Source organism: Canis lupus, chromosome 10 (assembly GCF_011100685.1).
Source record: "Canis lupus familiaris isolate Mischka breed German Shepherd chromosome 10, alternate assembly UU_Cfam_GSD_1.0, whole genome shotgun sequence".
NCBI classification, from domain to species: Eukaryota; Metazoa; Chordata; class Mammalia; order Carnivora; family Canidae; genus Canis; species Canis lupus.
Window position 1 is genome coordinate 68636634 of NC_049231.1, and position 18004 is coordinate 68654637.

Consider the following 18004-nt stretch of genomic DNA (forward strand, 5'->3'; position numbering starts at 1 on the left):
CCCACACACATGGTTTTGTGTTTTATCTTTTTATTTAGCATTTACCAAGAACAGGGCGATCACTCAACTTGGCAACGACACACCGGCGGCCCTGCAGCCGAACCGTTGGGAGCGGGCGCCACCGGCCCGCGCCACTGAGCTCCTCGCAGCGGTCGGTGGCCGGGCGCAGGGACAGCGACGCGTTAGTACAGTGGGGGCTTCTCGGGGACGGGGCGTCACAACCTTTCACGTCGGGGACGGTACATCGGAAGGGAACGGACACTTGCAGAATAACCGGGGCCGGTGAGGGCATCGGCACCCAAGGGGCAAGAGAGGCTGGGTGCCTTGGTGAAGGCCTGCGCTGGGTTACCCGAAAGGGGGCCTCGGAAGGGGCCGACCCGCACCGTCGGGGAGAGGCGGCCTCAGAGGAAGGACTCCTTGTTCACCCACATGAGGCTGCGCGTCTCGTTGGGCTTGCACTCGTACTCGATGACGGAGAAGGGGCTTCCCCACTGGCAGTGATCTCGCTTGTGGTAATTGTAGAACTTGACCTGCCACACCGTCTCGAAGGTCCCAATGTCGGTGAACTGCGGGAAGACAAGCGCGCCGTAAGGACCTCACTCTGCGCAGACGGGGGCCTGCGTAACCAGGGGCGCACGGTCAGGACTCCTGGGTCTGCAAGGGTTAGGCCCCCACTGGGACGAGCTATTGCCTTTACTACGAGCTGCTTTCCAGAAACGCTGCCTGCAAGCCATGCTTCCCCTAAGACCCTATTCCCATCGTGCGAGTGCCGTTTGCTGTTGCACCGTCTTTAATAAACACGACTCCCCAGATGAACCCGTTTTCCAAATTCCACGATCGGAAGGAAACCACTCTCTGAATCTCGGGCTTTCTGAGCTTGCCACGAAGGGAGGGGGTGGGGGTTAGGAAGAGAAGAGGGGATAGTGTTTGATGGTGACCTTCTGGTTTCTTTCTTTTTTTTTTTAAAGATTTTATTTATTTATTCATGATAGAGAGAGAGAGTGTAAGAGAAGGGCAGAGACACAGGCAGAGGGAGAAGCAGGCTCCATGCAGGGAGCCCGACGTGGGACTCGATCCCGGGTCTCCAGGATCACGCCCTGGGCCGCAGGCAGGCGCTTAAACCGCTGAGCCACCCAGGCTGCCCCTGGTTTCTATTTCAAAAGACGGTCGTGCAAAATAACATAAGCACAAAATCACGAAACACAGGACACAACTGCCCTTCCATCAGTAATTTCGTTTCCAGGGAAGGATATTTTCTCGGAAGCATGTGTTTGGCAAAGGCCCTGCTTGAGCTTTTAAAAATACCGTTGAGGGTTTCTACGTTAGAAATCCGTGCCCGGAAAGCATTTATTTAAATATGTTTTCTTTTTTTTTTTTTTTTTTTAATTTTTTTTTTATTTATTTATGATAGTCACAGAGAGAGAAAGAGAGAGAGGCAGAGACATAGGCAGAGGGAGAAGCAGGCTCCATGCACCGGGAGCCTGATGTGGGATTCGATCCCGGGTCTCCAGGATCGCGCCCTGGGCCAAAGGCAGGCGCCAAACCACTGCGCCACCCAGGGATCCCTAAATATGTTTTCTTTTACTAGGTGCTCTTTAGTTTTCAGCCACTAGATGTGACATGGAGCCTTGACTAGAACTTGTTCATAACGGAGAGTATATTATTTACGTCTCTGGTTTGTGTGCTTAGTTGTCAGTCATCTGGTTATGGTGCCAACACATACCTTCTGTATTATCTACAGAAGTGCTTTGAACATCAATTTTTTTTTATCTTAAATGATAGTAGTTTGCGGTATCTATTTATAGGTAAATAAATCAGTGAATGTAATTCAGTCTTTTAAGTTAGGGATACTGTATAAGGCGATGGTGTATCCCATATATATGTCACGCACAGTATGTTTCTTGTGTGCCCCATGGATATGCCACTGTGTCAGACCTAGTTATTTATAAAAAGAAAATTGTTTCATAATAATGATCCTCTGTCTCCCATATTAAAAACTTTTTAAAATGCAAAAAAAAAAAAAAAAAAAAAAAAAAAGAAATCCGTGCCTGTGGCTCCGGCTTCGATTATCCACTAACCCAGACCCACATTCGAGTACCTGCTACGTGCTTTGCACACATGAAAACGTGCACGGTTCTTGCCCTCGAGAAGTTTGCATTCTGCCTCCAGAAGGTGGGCCTTGCAGATCGCGGCACAGAACTCGCCTGAGCCCTAAGCACGCAATTCCCATGTAGCTGAGAAAAGGGCAGAGAATACCCTAGGGGCCCCCGGGCAGGTGCTCAAGTGTCCTGCGGGGTAGCCTGACCCTGCTACTGCCTCCCGGAGCTATTTAGGGGATCTGGCATTCAGCAGCATGATGCCTGTCGTTATTTTCTCCTCTGACCCTCTCCCGTCATGGGAGGGGACAGGGACTGACTTGGCAGCTTTCTTAGACCTGTCGGGCGCCAGAAGACGTGGAGGGCGGCAGGGCAGTGAGCAATAAGAGCCTCAGCCTGAGGCCGCTGCAGGAGGAGGGCGATCAGGTGCTCCCCAGATGGCTTTCCAAGATGCTCTCAAAATTATATCCTGCACCATTGCCTCATCCTGCTAATTCGATCCCAAAACAAGGTTTGGCTTTCCTTTCCTTTGGGAAATGTGCCTGACTGGAAATACCGGGTGATCTACCTAGAGTCCCCAGCTCTTTCCCCAAGTAAGAGAAGAAAGTATCTTTTTCTAGAGAATCACAGCTTCGGGCAGCCCGGGTGGCTCAGCGGTTTAGCGCCGCCTTCAGCTCAGGGTGTGACCCCGGGGTCCCGGGATCGAGTCCCATGTCGGGCTCCCTGCATGGAGCCTGCTTCTCCCTCTGCCTATGTCTCTGCCTCTCTCTGTGTGTCTCTCATGAATAAATAAATAAAATTTAAGAAAAATCAGGAGGGGATCCCTGGGTGGCTCAGCGGTTTGGCGCCTGCCTTTGGCCCAGGGTGCGATCCTGGAGTCCCAGGATCGAGTCCCGCATCAGGCTCCTGGCATGGAGCCTGCTTCTCTTTCCTCCTGTGTCTCTGACTCTCTCTCTCTCTCTATCATAAATAAATAAATAAATAAATAAATAAATAAATAAATAAATAAATAAATCTTTAAAAAAAAAAGAAAAATCAGGAAAGACTGTCTTCTTCCCCTTAAAAAAAAAAAAAAAAAGAATCACAGCTTTGCAGCCTAGAAACCTGTACAAGTAAGAATACAGCAGCTTTATTCACGATAGCCTCAGACTGGAATCAGCCCAAAGTCTCATCACACACTTGGTGATAGAGTTTGGTGTATCTAGAAGATGGCATTTTACTCAACAATAAAATGAAACATACCGATTCAGGCAGCAGCAACAAGGATGGATCTCAAAGATGTGCTGGGCAAAACAATCCAGACCCCGAAAAACACGTATACTGTTTGATCCCATTTATATAAAACTCACACATCTATCTATCTATCTATCTATCTATCTATCTATCTATCTATCATCTATTTATCTATCATCTATCTATCTATCTATCTATCTATCTATCTATCTATCTATCAATCATCTATCCATCTATCTTCTATCACTATACAGTACATAGATAATCTATGCTTATAGGAAGCAGGAAACATCCATGGTTTACTCAGAGCCTGGGGCGGGAGGAAGGGATTCAAGATTGATGAAAATGTGCAAGAGGGAACTTTTTTGGGGGGGGAATGTTTTACATCTTGACTGAGGTGCTGGTTACATGAGTATATGTATATGTTTGTCAAAACTCATTGATCAATATGCTTCAAACAAGTGCATTTATTACATGTAAGCTGCCCCTGAATGTCGGTTCAAAAATAGAAAGATTGATTTTTAGTGAGCTGCAAGGAAACAGCCTAAACACGGCTAGCAGGGATGGAGTCGTACAGCCGCCGGAAAGGGTTAAAGGAATAAATACACGTGGGTAGAGCAATTCCACTTCTCGTTTATCTTAAGGATGTCACAGTGTTTATTGTGAAAAACAACAGTAAATGTCTATCTTTGAGACCTTAACCATGGCATATCTAGGTCATGGAAGTCTATGTAGCGATTCTCAGTGTAAATATTTAATAGCTATTTTTTTCTGTTATTCTACATTGTTACCTGAACTGAGTCAAGTATGAACAAGAATGTCTGGTATTAATTCAATTAAAATGATACATATTAATGTTAGAAACACTGATGGAATTATGTTTTGTTGTTTTTTGCTGTTGTTGTTTCCCATTCATGCATTCATTTCATTCATGAGACATTTATTTTATTTAAATGTATTTAAAACAAATTTTACCAAATAGTTAATACCCTTAGTATATATAAAAACTTATATGACTTAATTAGTAAGTATTTGGATAAAACAGAACACATTCATTAAAAAGAGAAAAAAATGGCTAATATCTGAAAAATATTCAAATGTAATATTATTAGTAATTAAAGAAATAGAAACTTTCACAGAGGTCTTATTCACCTATCAATTTGGCAAAAATGCCTAAATACCAGAAGCAATCTAACCATCCAACTTTAAGACAATATTGTGAAAATGGTGGCATATCCATATGATGGATTTATGGAACCATTACACAGGAATTTAGGGTTTTTAATGATGAGAGAAAATGCTTATACCAATGTCAACAGGAAAAATATTAATACAGTTTATATACAGTATGAACTCAAGTATATAAAATAAGACATATGGAAAAAAGAGAATGAAAATATGTTAACAAGAAAGCTTCTAACTAGAGGAATTGAGTGTTTTTCTATTTTTTTCTACTTGGATTTTCTGCAATAAATGTTACTTTTGGGCAGCCCGGGGGGGCCAGCAGTTTAGCGCCTGCCTTTGGCCCAGGGTGTGATCCTGGAGTCCTGGGATCGAGTCCCACGTCGGGCTCCCTGCAGGGAGCCTGCTCCTCCTTCTGCCTGTGTTTCTGCCTCTCTCTCTCTCTCTGTGTCTCCCATGAATAAATAAATAAAATCTTTTAAAAAATGTTACTTTTAAAATCATAAAGAATGTTAAAAATGGTGAAATGGATTTATCATCTCTAAAACAATAACATACATATCCTCTTAACCCTAGGCATTTTATGAATTCTATCAAGGATACATATACATGTCAGTGAAAAGATGACAACTTTGTTGACAGTAGGATAGCGGTGGGAAGAATAAATTGAAATCTCATTTTATAAATCACCAAGATTTTTAAAGAGGGACGATGATGAGGATTGTGATTATTACCATGATTTGACCAGCACAGGGCACTGCACATTTTAAGTGCAATTGAATTACATTACGTTACAACAATATTTTACAAACACCAATTAATCTTTGGAGCAAAGCAGCTCTAGACTATGCTAGGTAAGTGGGAGAAACAATACGGAGGCCTTTCTTGAGATGGATATAAATAAAAGTTGGTTGTAAAAACAAAAACGAAGATGATGATGACCACAGGCGAGAAAAACCTGAAGACGTGATGCTGTGTCTGAACAACCTTAAAATTAAGAAAGTCTGAATGTCACAGTGATGTGGGAAACAAAGGAGAGAACTTATTAAGTTCCCTCACTACCTACACCTAAGAATGACAAGTCCTTGAAACAGGCAGAGGGACCTTCCTCTAGGAACCCAGCGGCCTCGATGCTGATGCTTTGCTAAGGGCAACAGGCGATCTTAGCCTGACCCCCAGGGTCCTTAAGTCAACTTTACCATGTCAAAATTCCTTTGGAAACTTCCTTTATCTCTACTCCCTTTCCCAAGATCATCTTCCAAGCACACGACTCCCAGTATACATCTGAAGAGTCTCATGAGACGGAGTTTTTACTAAACAGTAATAAATGACATTTTCCTAACAATAGCTAGCCCCCTAGGGTCCTGGAAACCTGGGAGGCTTCCACTCTCCCTGACCCCCTCCCAACTTGAAAGTATATAATGGGCCACACTCTCCATGACCCCAGTGCGGCTCTTTCTGCCCCCAGGCCCATCCCTGTGCTTTAATAAAACCATCTTTTTGCACCAAAGACATCTCAAGAATTCTTTCTTGGCCGTCGGCTTCAAACCCGAACATCTCTCCTACATCAACCATTCTCAGGGACACAGGAGACCAGCGTAGAAATCTGCTGATGGCAACAGCGAGAGCTACAGATATGGGAGGTTTAGGTGCTTCTATTCCGGTTTGTCTCTCTTTTACTAGTGTTGGACCCCAGGTCATGTTGTAGTTAATTGCCGCCTACTATGCCTATATTTTTTCTGTGCCTTAGTTGTTCTAAGGCATGAGCCTTCTTCCTTTTCTTTCTTCTGGAGTTCTATTTCCAGGATGGATGCCTCACCACCTGGCTCAGAATTTCTTCTCCTCGAATGTAAGGAGCAGATGGGGTCCCGAAAGCTGACATTCTTCTTAAAGAACAGAAGCAACTACACAGGCTCTCTACTCCCTCCCAACCCATCTGTGCCTTCCAAGGAAAACCTACCCAGTCGGCCTGTGTGATGCAATGCACACACAGGTAGGATTCTGTGCAAATGCATGGCATTCTGTATTTTATACAACACCTTACATGGGCCATTCTGCTTAGGTCTTTTGATAGTTTTAGCTTCCCTGTTTCACAGATGAAAGAACTAAGATTCAGAGAGGTTAAGTGACTGCCCTACGTCTAGGCTATGCAGCCGACTAATGAGAGGAGAAGGTCAAGAACTTAGGATTCCTAATTACTTTTTTTTTGAAAGATTTTATTTATTTATTCATGATAGATACACAGAGAGAGAGAGAGAGACAGAGAGAGAAAGAGAGAGAGGGAGAGACACAGGCAGAGGGAGAAGCAGGCTCCATGCAGGGAGCCTGACGTGGGACTCGATCCCGGGTCTCCAGGATCACGCCCCAAACTGAAGGCGGTGCCAAACCGCTGGGCCTTTGGGGCTGCCTGGGATCCCTAATTCCTATCTAGAAACTAGGATCACTGTACCAAACTGCTTCTAGAAGGAAATTTGTTAGAGGTTAATTTTTCTCTGAGTGAGAACATATATGGATTGTCATGTATAGGATGCTTTAGGACACTACCATGCACTAAACGTGTGCATCTCCCCAAAATTCGTATGTCATGAGGGTGGAGTCCTCATGAATGGGATTAATGCCCTTTTAAAAACAGACACGGGATGGACGATCTCTATGTCCTTTTTCATGTGAGGATACAGCCAAGAAAGCAACTGTTTTGAACCAGCAAGAGGGCTCTCATCAGACACCGAACCTGCGGGTGCCCTGGTCTTGGACTTCCAGCCTCCAAGACCGTGAGAAATAAATGCTTGTTGTTTAAGCCGCCCAGTCTCTGGTATTCTAAAAGTGACACTCTACTATAGACCTGGATGTATTATTTTTCTTAGCGTCCTGCAAGTTGCAGACTTTTTTATTTTACGTTTTTATTTTACAACTGACATGGAAGAGAATCCTCGGATTCCAAGGAGAAGAGATTCATCCGTCATCTTCAGTAAGAAGGAACCCCCAAAGTTTGTTTTATTTATTTTATTTTTTATTTTATTTTTTAAAATAACTTCTATAGTCTTAGAACCAAATGGCCTAGAATCACTAGGATACTTCGTCCCATTCACCATGCCACTTAGAGACATAGGAAGTTCACCAAGAATTAGGTCCCTCAGAAATCCATTGACTTGAGAGCACAGAACAACATGATTATATTGGTAGAGACATGATGTCACCTCATCAGTGAACAAATTCAGTATAATAAGCATTTGTGGCTTTTAGTGTGGTATGACCTATGGATTCCTACTGGATTCACAGCCTCTCTGCTCCTGTCCTGCTTGAAGTTTTATGAGTAGATAGATGCTTTCCATTTCTCTTATTGAATAGATAGGACAAAAGGTTCTGAGAATTATAAAGTATGTTTAACTTTATAAGAAACTGTCAAACTTTTCCTAAGTGATTGCACCATGTTACAGTCCTACCAGCAATGAGTGCGTTAGCTGCTCTACATCCTCTCCAGCGCTTGGCATTGCCAGTCCTCTTAACTTTACTCAGTCTAGTGGAGAAGAATGATGATAAAGAACAGAAATTAAAAAAAAGAACAGAAATCAGTGAAATAGAAAAGAAAATAATGATAAATAAAAGACTATAAGGAAAAACTCTAGAGGAAAAAAATAAGAATAAGTAAAAAGTAATGAAACCAAAATCTGGTTTTTTGACAATGTCTTAAATCTTGATAAACTCCAGGGGCACCTGACTGGCTCAGCTGGTAAAGCATGCGACTCTTAAACTCAGGGTCATGAATTTAAGCCCCACACTGGGTGGGGGGAGTCTACTTTAAAAAATAGTAAAATTTAAAAACCGATAAGCCCCTAGAAAAACTGAGCAAAAAAAGAGAAAACAAATGACCAATATCAGGAATGAAAGAGATGCAATCACTATAGATCCTAAAGACCTTAAATTGGGAACTTTATGCCAATACAGTTAATGAAATGGACAAATTCCTGGCAAGATTCAAACTATCAGTAAACCTCCATCTACTAAAGAAATTGTATCTGTTGTTACAAATCCTCCTGGAGACAAAATTTCAGGCCCAAATGGCTTCACTGATAAATTCAGATATTAAAGGGAAAAATTCCAATTCCACATAAATTCTTTCAGACCACAGAGGAAGAATACTTCCCAGTTCATTCTATGAAGCCAATGTTAACACCAAAACTTGGCAAAGATGTTATCAGCAAAATTGTAGACAAAAATTCCTCATGAGCTTATGCATAAAATTTGTTTCTACTTTTTATTTGCTTGAAATATGAGTAAATCAAATCCAGCAATGGGCTTTTACAACAGTACCAAGAGAGTTTTATTCTTGGAACTCAGAGATGGTTCAATATTTTTAAATCCCTGTAATAGACCATATTGACAAAAATACAGGAGAAAAGCCATTATCATCATATCCATAGATGCTGAAAAAGCATTTGGTAATTCAACATCCATCCATGATAAAAACCTCTCAGCAAACTCCTAATTGAAAGGAAGTTCCTCAATCTGCCCAAGGGGCATGGACAAAAATTAAAAAACTGTAGTTAACATCACCCTTGGTGGTAAGAGACTGAGTTCTTTCCCTATAAGATGGGAAATAAGGCAAGAACATCAGCTCTTACTATTCCTCTTCAGCACTGTGTTGAACGTCCTAGCCAGTACCTTATGGCAAGAGGAAGAAAAAAAGAAAAAGTAATACTGTTTCTATTTACGGGTGAACATCTGTTTGCACAAAATACTAAGCAATCTAATAAAAAGCTACAAAAATTAATGAGTGAATTTAGCAAGTTTGTAAGACACAATATCAATTTACAAAAATTACTCTATTTCCTAAAGAAATACACCAGCACTGAACAACTGGTGTTATTTTTTTTTTTTAATAGTTGACCAATTCTGTAGCTGGAAATTAGCATTGCACTATTTACACGTATATTTTCACCAGTAGTGAAATTAAGCCATTTAAAAATATATTTATTGAGGGGCAGCCTTGGTGGCTCAGTAGTTTAGCGCCACCTTCAGCCCAGGGCGTGACCCCAGGGTCCCGGGATCGAGTCGTGGAGCCTGCTTCTCCCTCTGCCTGTGTCTCTGCCTCTCTCTGTGTCTCTCATAAATAAATAAATAAATAAATAAAATATTTTAAAAATATATATTTATTGGTCATTTGTATTTCTTCTTCTGTGAATTGCCTATTTATTTATTTTTGCTTACTTTCCCATTTCCCTATCCTATTGTTATCTTTTTTTCCCCTCACTGGTTTCGAAGAATTCTTTGTATATTAAGTTACAGATCTTGCCAAATGACTGCACCGAGTTGACACAAACGAACCACTCTTGTGTTTGGGAGGACCCGGTAGGGCTACCTACCTCCGCACACCTGGCCTCATCACAAGGCCTCCTTGCTGTATTCCCCCAAACTCCCTCCACCCCGTCCCCCACTGACGAGAGCCAGCAAGAGGGGAACAGTGGGACTGGTGCAGAGTCTCCACCTGGCGTGTCCCCCTGGAGGTGCCGCATGGGGCACCGGTCACGTTAAGGAACAAGCCAACGCTGCCGTTTGAAATGGAGCTTGAGAGCTTGAGAGCTGGTATCGCTGGAGTCACTCCCAGCACCGGGGCCCCTGGAATGATCTGAATAAAGAGATCAACTGCCATCAATCCAAGTCAGAGATCATTCAAGGACCTCCTGCCTTCAGCCTCAGTGGGCAGCAAAGGGCAGGCCGCAAACCCAGGTCTGCAGGGGCCGCGGCCGAAACCCAGGGTGAGTAGCTTGGGAGACCGAGCACGCTACGGACAAGTTTTTCACCGATTGCTACTTGCCTTTTAATTTAAATCCTCTTAATGAAGATTTACTTTACCGTTAGGATGTTTGACAGAAATTTTAGAGTGCATGTAATCAAAGCTTTTAATTTTTAGCTTTGGCCATCTCCTGTTTCTTTTCATTCAAGTTTTTTAAAAGTTGGCTTTTTACAGTTAGCCCCTTGATCCAACTGGAATATATTTTAGAGTACGGTATCGGGAAAGAGTAACAGTGACATTCCCCCCAAGTAGCCAATAGTCTCAGCATTATTTTTAGTTTTTTTTTTTAAGATTTTATTTATTTATTCATGATAGAGAGTGAGAGAGAGAGGCAGAGACACAGGCAGAGGGAGAAGCAGGCTCCATGCACCGGGAGCCCGACGTGGGATTCGATCCTGGGTCTCCAGGATCGGCCCTGGGCCAAAGGCAGGCGCCAAACCGCTGCGCCACCCAGGGATCCCTAGTCTCAGCATTATTTAGCTAATGATTTAAAAGTTAAAAAAAAATTTATTTTTATTTTGTTAAAGATTTTATTTATTTATTCATGTGAGACACAGAGAGAGAAGCAGAGACAAAGGTAAAGGGAGAAGCAGGTCCCCTGCGGGGAGCCCGATGTGGACTCGATCCCAGGACCCTGGAGTCATGATCTGAGTCAAAGGCAGATGGTCAACCACTGACCCACCCAGGTGCCCCCCCCCCCAAAAAAATACCTAAATACCTTGACGTAACTTTACACTCTTAAGAAGCTGCTCTTGTATACCTTTAATTCAGCTTCCCTTACTGGGTTCCCCTGCTTAATTAATTAGTTTACTCAGACATTTCATGACTTCCTTGTCTCTGAAAGTGTGGTTGTGTCTGTAATTTACAATACTGAAGCTTGAAACATTGATGACAAAAGTCATAAAATAGGTTCAAGGCCACGTGGGTCTTTCATTACTAGAATAAAATTCGAATTTAACATTAGAACTGCTGACTAGATCAGGAAACCTTCTCTAATTTCTATTGTTTTCCTTAGAATCAGCCTCTTGCAGATAAGATACAAATACACGGCCAATGCTCTTACCAACAGCCATGTGATCACTCTTGGAAAAATCAGCTGTCAATCACTTGCTGCTTTTGGTCATGGACAATATATGTAGGAACCTAGGCTTTACTATTGGGACTCATAAAATGCTAATCCCATCTTAAATCCTTTGTAAGAGGATGCAGAACTATAAACATATAAATCAAGATTGAACGAGGGGAAAGCAAATAACAAAATCTAAAATTACGGAAAAATCAAAATAGAGTGCCAACCGTGTGGAAAAATAACTTTCTCAAATTTAAATAGAAGAAATCCTAAAGGAAAATGTGAGAGATGTAATTATGTTTCTACACAATGGAGAATGTAACCAAAGCAATACTGGGAGAAATATGACAGATACGACAGATTTTTTAAAAAAGATCTTTACTAGGACTCTGATTTTTTAAGGTTTTATTTATTTGGGACAGAGAGGGAAAAAAGAGTGCATTGTGCATGCACACAAGTAGGGGGAAGGTCAGAGGGAGGGAGAGAGAGAGAAACTCAAGCAGGCTCCGCACACTGAGTATAGAGCCAGATGTAGGGCTAAATCCCACGACCCCTAGATCATGACCTGAGCTGAAATCAAGAGTTGGAGGTTTACCAACTGAGCCACCCAGGTGCGCCTCACGACTCTGATTTGTAAAAAATAATCTTTGATAGAAATATTAACAAAACATGAAAAAACCAATTTACACACACACAAATAAAATTAAATGTTGAAATAAATGTTCATTCTTATAAATGATCGTAAAAATTAAATTAGGAAATTTATTTTTTAAAGTAATTCCCAATGTTATCATAATTAGAGCAAAGCCACTAGGTTTCTCTGTTGTTAGTAACGCTGTAAAATGGCACGTACAACACGTTGTAAAAATACCTGAAATGGCCGGTATGTGGGAACAGCTGTAAAATGCATCTCTCTTGACCGAACAATTTTACTCCTATTGAAGCAGTAGCACAGAATTATTCATGATAGCACTTTTTATGATGAGAACAACTGACATATCTAACATCTGGGGAGTAATCTGATCATTACGGAACAGCATGACAGAGTCTTAGGTTGTCACTGAAATTCTAACAATGAATATGTAGAATGTTGGACAAATAAAATGGACAAATAGAATGTTGGACGTAATAAAATGGTTGCAAAGCTAAAATGTATAAATGTGGAAGGGAATCTGAAAATGAACTGGGTCAGAATGTGAGGATTACTGTTGCTTTAAAAATTTGCTCAGATTTCTGAAACTTGTGTTATTTCACATTTTTTTTAAAACCATGTCAATCTTTTCAGATGCTGGGATGTGTTCCCAGTCCTCCTCTCTGTATCTGTGCCCAATAAAAAGAAATCCTACAGGGACTTGTTGGCCTTCAGTTCTATCAGTGTATTCCTAAATGATAGTATTCAAGAATCTGACTTTCTTCATCACATAATGAGTATCATCCCCTTAAGGGTCAAAAAATAATCAATCAACAATTTGTAACCCTTATACCAAGTGTTCCTTCTTCTCTCAACTCTCAAATTCTCATTAATTATTTATTCATTTCTCCAAAAAAACTATCCCCAAAATTTTGGATTAGAATACAACCCTTGGCATATGCTCCAAGGGTACCACCACCCTTTTTTAAAAAGCATATTTTGTATGATAAAATCATTTCCTTTATTATCGATAATCATGTAAAGTTTGTTTTCCTCCTCTGGTTTAGAAGCTCCATAAAGCCAGAAATGTCTGTTTTGTTCATTGATACTCTCCTGCTGCCTGACAGGTAGGCTATCTCCATATATTTGTTGATGAATCAAACAAACAAAAAACTAAAACAGAAATCCAAAAACCCTAAATAAAATATTAGCATATTGAGTTTAGTGATATATTTTTTAAAATACTTAATTTTTAAGTATGGTTTGTTTTAGGAAATAAAGGGTAGCATGTTATATAATTATTACATCAACGTATCAAAGGAGACAAATTTTCTCCATAGATGAGAAAATAAATTAGATAAAATTCAACACATCTCCCAATCAAAAAAAAAAAAAAAAAAAGTCTCGAGGCGCCTGGGTGGCTCACTTGGTTAATTGTCTCTCTCTCAAATAAAGAAAATCTTAAAAAAAAAAAAGTCTCTTAATGAGCTAGAAAAAGGATGCTTTAACATGATAAAATATTTAAAACTAACATTGTACCTAATAGTGAAACCGTGAAGGCAAGGATGCCGCTTCCCATCATTAATAAGCAACATTATTCTAGGAACATCAGCCAATGCCACAAGGCTAGAAAGAAGAATCAGAAAATGATAGTTGTATGTAGATTACAACTGCCAATCTGAAAAGCGTAAGATTAAACGAAGAATTAAGCAAGTTCGGTAGGGCGGCCAGTTACAAAATACACGAACATACTATAAAAGCAATATACTTAAAACAGTACAGTATTAGCATAAGAATAGCAGATCAACGGAATAGAGTGTAGAAAGAGATTTGATTTTTTTGCCATATAAGAAATTACTACGGAACTGACCATTGAAGAAGCATGGATTATTTAATTAATTGTATTGGGATATTACGGACAAATAGACCCCAATATGAAGCTGTGCATTAATATAATATTTCATAGTTTCATGATATTTCTTTTTTTTTTCCTAAGGGGAGACACCGACTTTTCTTACCCCACGGTTTCCGTTTGCCCCGACTCCCCCATGCGGGCCTTACCGGCATCGTGATCTGGATGGGTTGCCGTTCTCCGCTCTTGGTTGGGGCCACACCTTCTGTGTCATATATGCCCGTATAAACAACTCGGTCCCCATCTGGCTCCTTCGACTTCAGCTCTAGCGGGACAAGCACGCCACCAATGGAAATGTTCCTGCAATGGACGTGAGGTGACCATATATGGTAGGAATTAACTTAGGCACCCTGTCCTGGTTTGGACCATAACCCGAGGCCGGAATCCTACAGGGTTTGGCTAAAGGGGTCATCTGATGGGGAGGAAAGTTCTGAAAGGTGAAGAAGACGCTTGAGTTCTCCAACTTACCAGTCATGTGACCATAGACTAATGACTTAATCTCTCTGGACTGACCTTAGTATTCTCATCCAGAACACTTGTCCAAGGTGGAGCTGGATTATCATTCGCCTCTATAGTTTCTTATCTCTGGAGCTATTAAAAACGTGCCCATCCCCAGTCTCATCTCAAACCCTAGAACTTAGAATTCAATATGGTCAGGTCTGGTTTGGCCACTGGTAAATTTAATTTAAGGTTCTCTAGGTGATTCCAACATGCAGGTACGACTGAAAAACCACTGAACTCGTTCTTTAATGATTTCTTCTGTTCGAAGAATCAGAGATCCCGTGATCTAGGGCCGCACAAACAGAAATTCTCACTGGCATCATTCCTTTATGTTAACTTAGGGATTCTCCAGGTTTAGTCCTTGGAGCAGCAGTGTCAGTATCACCTGCCCAGGTATCAGAAAACAAAATATTAAGCCCCACCCCAGACATAGTAAACTGGAAATTTTAGGGTGGGCCCGGCCATCTGTGTTTTAAGAAGCCTTTGAGGTGATTCTGACACTCAAGCTTAAGAACTACTAGGTTAGGGCAATGAAAAATCCGTGATAAAAATCAAAGTGCAGGGGCACCTGGGTGGCTCAGGTGGTTAAGTGCCTGCCTTTGGCTCAGGTTGTGATCCCCGTGTTCCGGGACCCAGTCCCACAACCAGCTGCCTGCTCAGTAGGGTCCGCCTCTCCCTTTGCCCCTCCCCCCTCCTCTTGCACAGCTTCTCACTCCCAAATAAATAAAATCTTAAAAACATTACAGTGTGAAGAGAAAAAAAATAGTCCTGTCATTTAAAGAAAAAAAAGATTTTATGTATTCCTGAGAGAGAGACAGAGAGAGGCAGAGACACAGGCAGAGGGAGAAGCAGGCTCCAGGCAGGGAGCCTGATGCGGGACTTGATCCCGTGACCCTGGGGTCACGCCCTGGGCCCAAGACAGACGCTCCACCTCTGAGCCCCCCCAGGCATCCCTAGTCCCGTCCTTAACACAGATTCATTTTAGATTAGTTTAAAACATAGAGAACCACCGTGAAGAAAATGAGATGTAGGATAGATAACTTGGGAGAAGAGGTTGCTAGGAAAGAAGGGACAGGAAAAGTCCGGGCTATGTGGAAGCGCAGGGAACGCGGGGAAGCGCGAAGGTAACCCATGCACGAGGCTGCAGGGCTGGTGACACAGGGGTGGGGAGCACCTGCCGCCTCGCAGTGGGGTTCTAGGGCCTTGGATTAGGGCCTGACACCTGGAAGGCCTACACCGCCCTGGATGAAGCCCTGCCCGCGGGCCCTGCGGCTCTGGAAGGTGTGCAGGGGGCTCGGGGCCTCCCAGGCTAGGGCGTCCAGGTGTGGGGCTGGCCCCCCGCTGCCCGGGTGGGGCGGGAGAGGTCACCGCCGCCACAGACAAACCAAGAGACATCCTTTGGTTGCAGGGATGGCGCCGTGTCACCGGGACGAACAGGCAGCCCCGGGGGGAGCAGGGGGGACAGCCTGCAGGACGAGCAGACATGCCCCGGGGTCGCGGCCGCGGGAGGGGGGAGCATCCCTGGGGAGGAGGGAGCATCCCTCGGGGACCCACCTCCCCGCACAGAGGCGCCTCGTTGCGCAGCCGGGCTCCGGCGGTGGGCGGTGGGCGGACTGCGGCAGGGGGAGCAGCGGGGAGCCCCGGGCATGGGGAGGGGGGTGCCGAGGCCTGGGCACCAGGGGTGGCACGTTGACAGGGACCCCCCCGCGCCCCCCAGCCTGGCCTCCTGCCGCCCTGGAAACAGCCCTGGGCGCGATGGGTGGACGGGAGCGAGAAGGGGAGGTGGGGGCACGCGCAGGGCAGGGGCAGGGGCAGGGGCAGGACCGGGGACCCCCCCCCCCCCGGCCGCGCCTACTCACTCGACCTGCAGGCTGCTGGGCTTGAGCTTCACCTCCACCTTGTAGGACGAGCCGGTGAGCAGCTTGATGGTGCGGTTCTGGCCGAAGCGCTGCCCGTCCACCTTGAAGAAGACCGGGCCGTCGTTGGGCTGGATGCGCAGCGCGATGGAGAGGCGCACGGCGCCCGGCAGGTCCCCCATGGCTGCGCGCGCGGGGGCGGGGGCGCGCGGGGCGGGGCGCGGCGCGGGGGCGCGGGGGGCGCGGGGCGCGGGGGGGGGGGCCCGCCTCGGGGCGCGGGCTGCAGGGGCCGCAGCATCCGCCGCGCTGCTCGGGGGCGCGGCCCGCAGGCCCGGGCTGGGCGGCGCGGCCGGAGGGGACTTAATCCTGTTTACGCGCCGCCATCCCTGCGGCCGCGGGGGGACGTGGGGCTCCTCCTGGAGACGTGCAGGGGTGCGGGGCGGGGGTGCAGGGGTGCGGGGTGCCGGGCTCCGGGGTGCAGGGGTGCAAGGCTACGGGGTGCAGGAGTGCAGGGGTGCGGGGGTGCCAGGCTCCGGGGTGCAGGGGTGCAGGGGTGCAGGGGTGCAGGGCTACGGGGTGCAGGGTGCAGGGGTGCGGAGTGCAGGGGCTCGGGCTCCCCACGCCGCCCTGCTCCGCCCGCCGAGGCCTGCGGAAGCCGTAGCTGGCGAATCGGGCGGGCCCGGGAGGAGGAGGAGGCCGCGCGGGCAGGGGAGACGCTGCAGGAAACCGCTACTCACTAGCCAGTGATTTAAATTTCAGGAAATACGAGTCTTTCCAAGGCTTAGGGGAAATGGCCGCGGGAAGGCGCAGGTCCAGATAATGCGCCCTGAAAGAGACCCTGGACTAGAAATGTGTGCAAGAAAAAGAAAATCACATATATATATATGATTTATATGATGATCATATATATGCAAGAAAAACAAAATCATATATATGATTTATATGATGATCATATATATGCAAGAAAAAGAAAAGCAATGTCATATATATGATTTATATGATGATCATATATACATGCAGGAAAAAGAAAATCATATATATGATTTATATGCAAGAAAAATAAAATCATATATGATTTATATGATGATCCTATATATATGCAAGAAAAAGAAAATCATATATATATGATTTATATGATGATCATATATACATGCAGGAAAAAAATCATATATATGATTTATATGATGATTCTATATATGCAAGAAAAAGAAAATCATATACATATGATTTACATGCAAGAAAATTAAAATCATATATATGATTGATATGATGATCATATATATGCAAGAAAAAGAAAATCATATATATGATTTATATGATGAATATATATATGCAAGAAAAAGAAAATAATACATATATATGATTTATATGATCATATATATGCAAGAAAAAGAAAATCATATATATGATTTATATGATGATTCTATATATATGCAAGAAAAAAATCATATATATGATTTATATAATGATTCTATATATATGCAAGAAAAAGAAAATCATATACATATGATTTACATGCAAGAAAATTAAAATCATATATATGATTTATATGATGATCATATATATGCAAGAAAAAGAAAATCATATATATGATTTATATGATGATTCTATATATATGCAAGAAAAAGAAAAAGAAAATAATATATATATGATTTATATGATCATATATACATACAAGAAAAAGAAAATCATATATATATGATTTATATAATGAATATATATATATGCAA

General features: G+C 43.4%; 1 protein-coding gene across 1 annotated transcript; it reads right to left on the reverse strand.

The window, feature by feature from the left end:
* Positions 1 to 13: 13 nt before the first annotated feature.
* Positions 14 to 16487, reverse strand: CNRIP1 (cannabinoid receptor interacting protein 1). The gene is made up of 3 exons (XM_038551476.1): positions 16278 to 16487; positions 14067 to 14217; positions 14 to 566 (listed from the first exon to the last, which is right to left on the reverse strand). The coding sequence occupies exons 1-3, from the start codon at positions 16454 to 16456 to the stop codon at positions 402 to 404; spliced, it is 495 nt and encodes a 164-aa protein (XP_038407404.1). The 5' UTR covers positions 16457 to 16487; the 3' UTR covers positions 14 to 401.
* Positions 16488 to 18004: the final 1517 nt, after the last annotated feature.

Excerpts from the sequence above, each read along its gene's own strand:
- CNRIP1 (XM_038551476.1), bottom strand. The coding sequence starts at position 16,456 with ATGGGGGACCTGCCGGGCGCCGTGCGCCTCTCCATCGCGCTGCGCATC. Across the intron at positions 14,218-16,277 it reads CCCAGCAGCCTGCAGGTCGA|GAACATTTCCATTGGTGGCG; the intron begins GTGAGTAGGCGC and ends CGTCCATTGCAG. Across the intron at positions 567-14,066 it reads CCATCCAGATCACGATGCCG|TTCACCGACATTGGGACCTT; the intron begins GTAAGGCCCGCA and ends GTCTTCCCGCAG.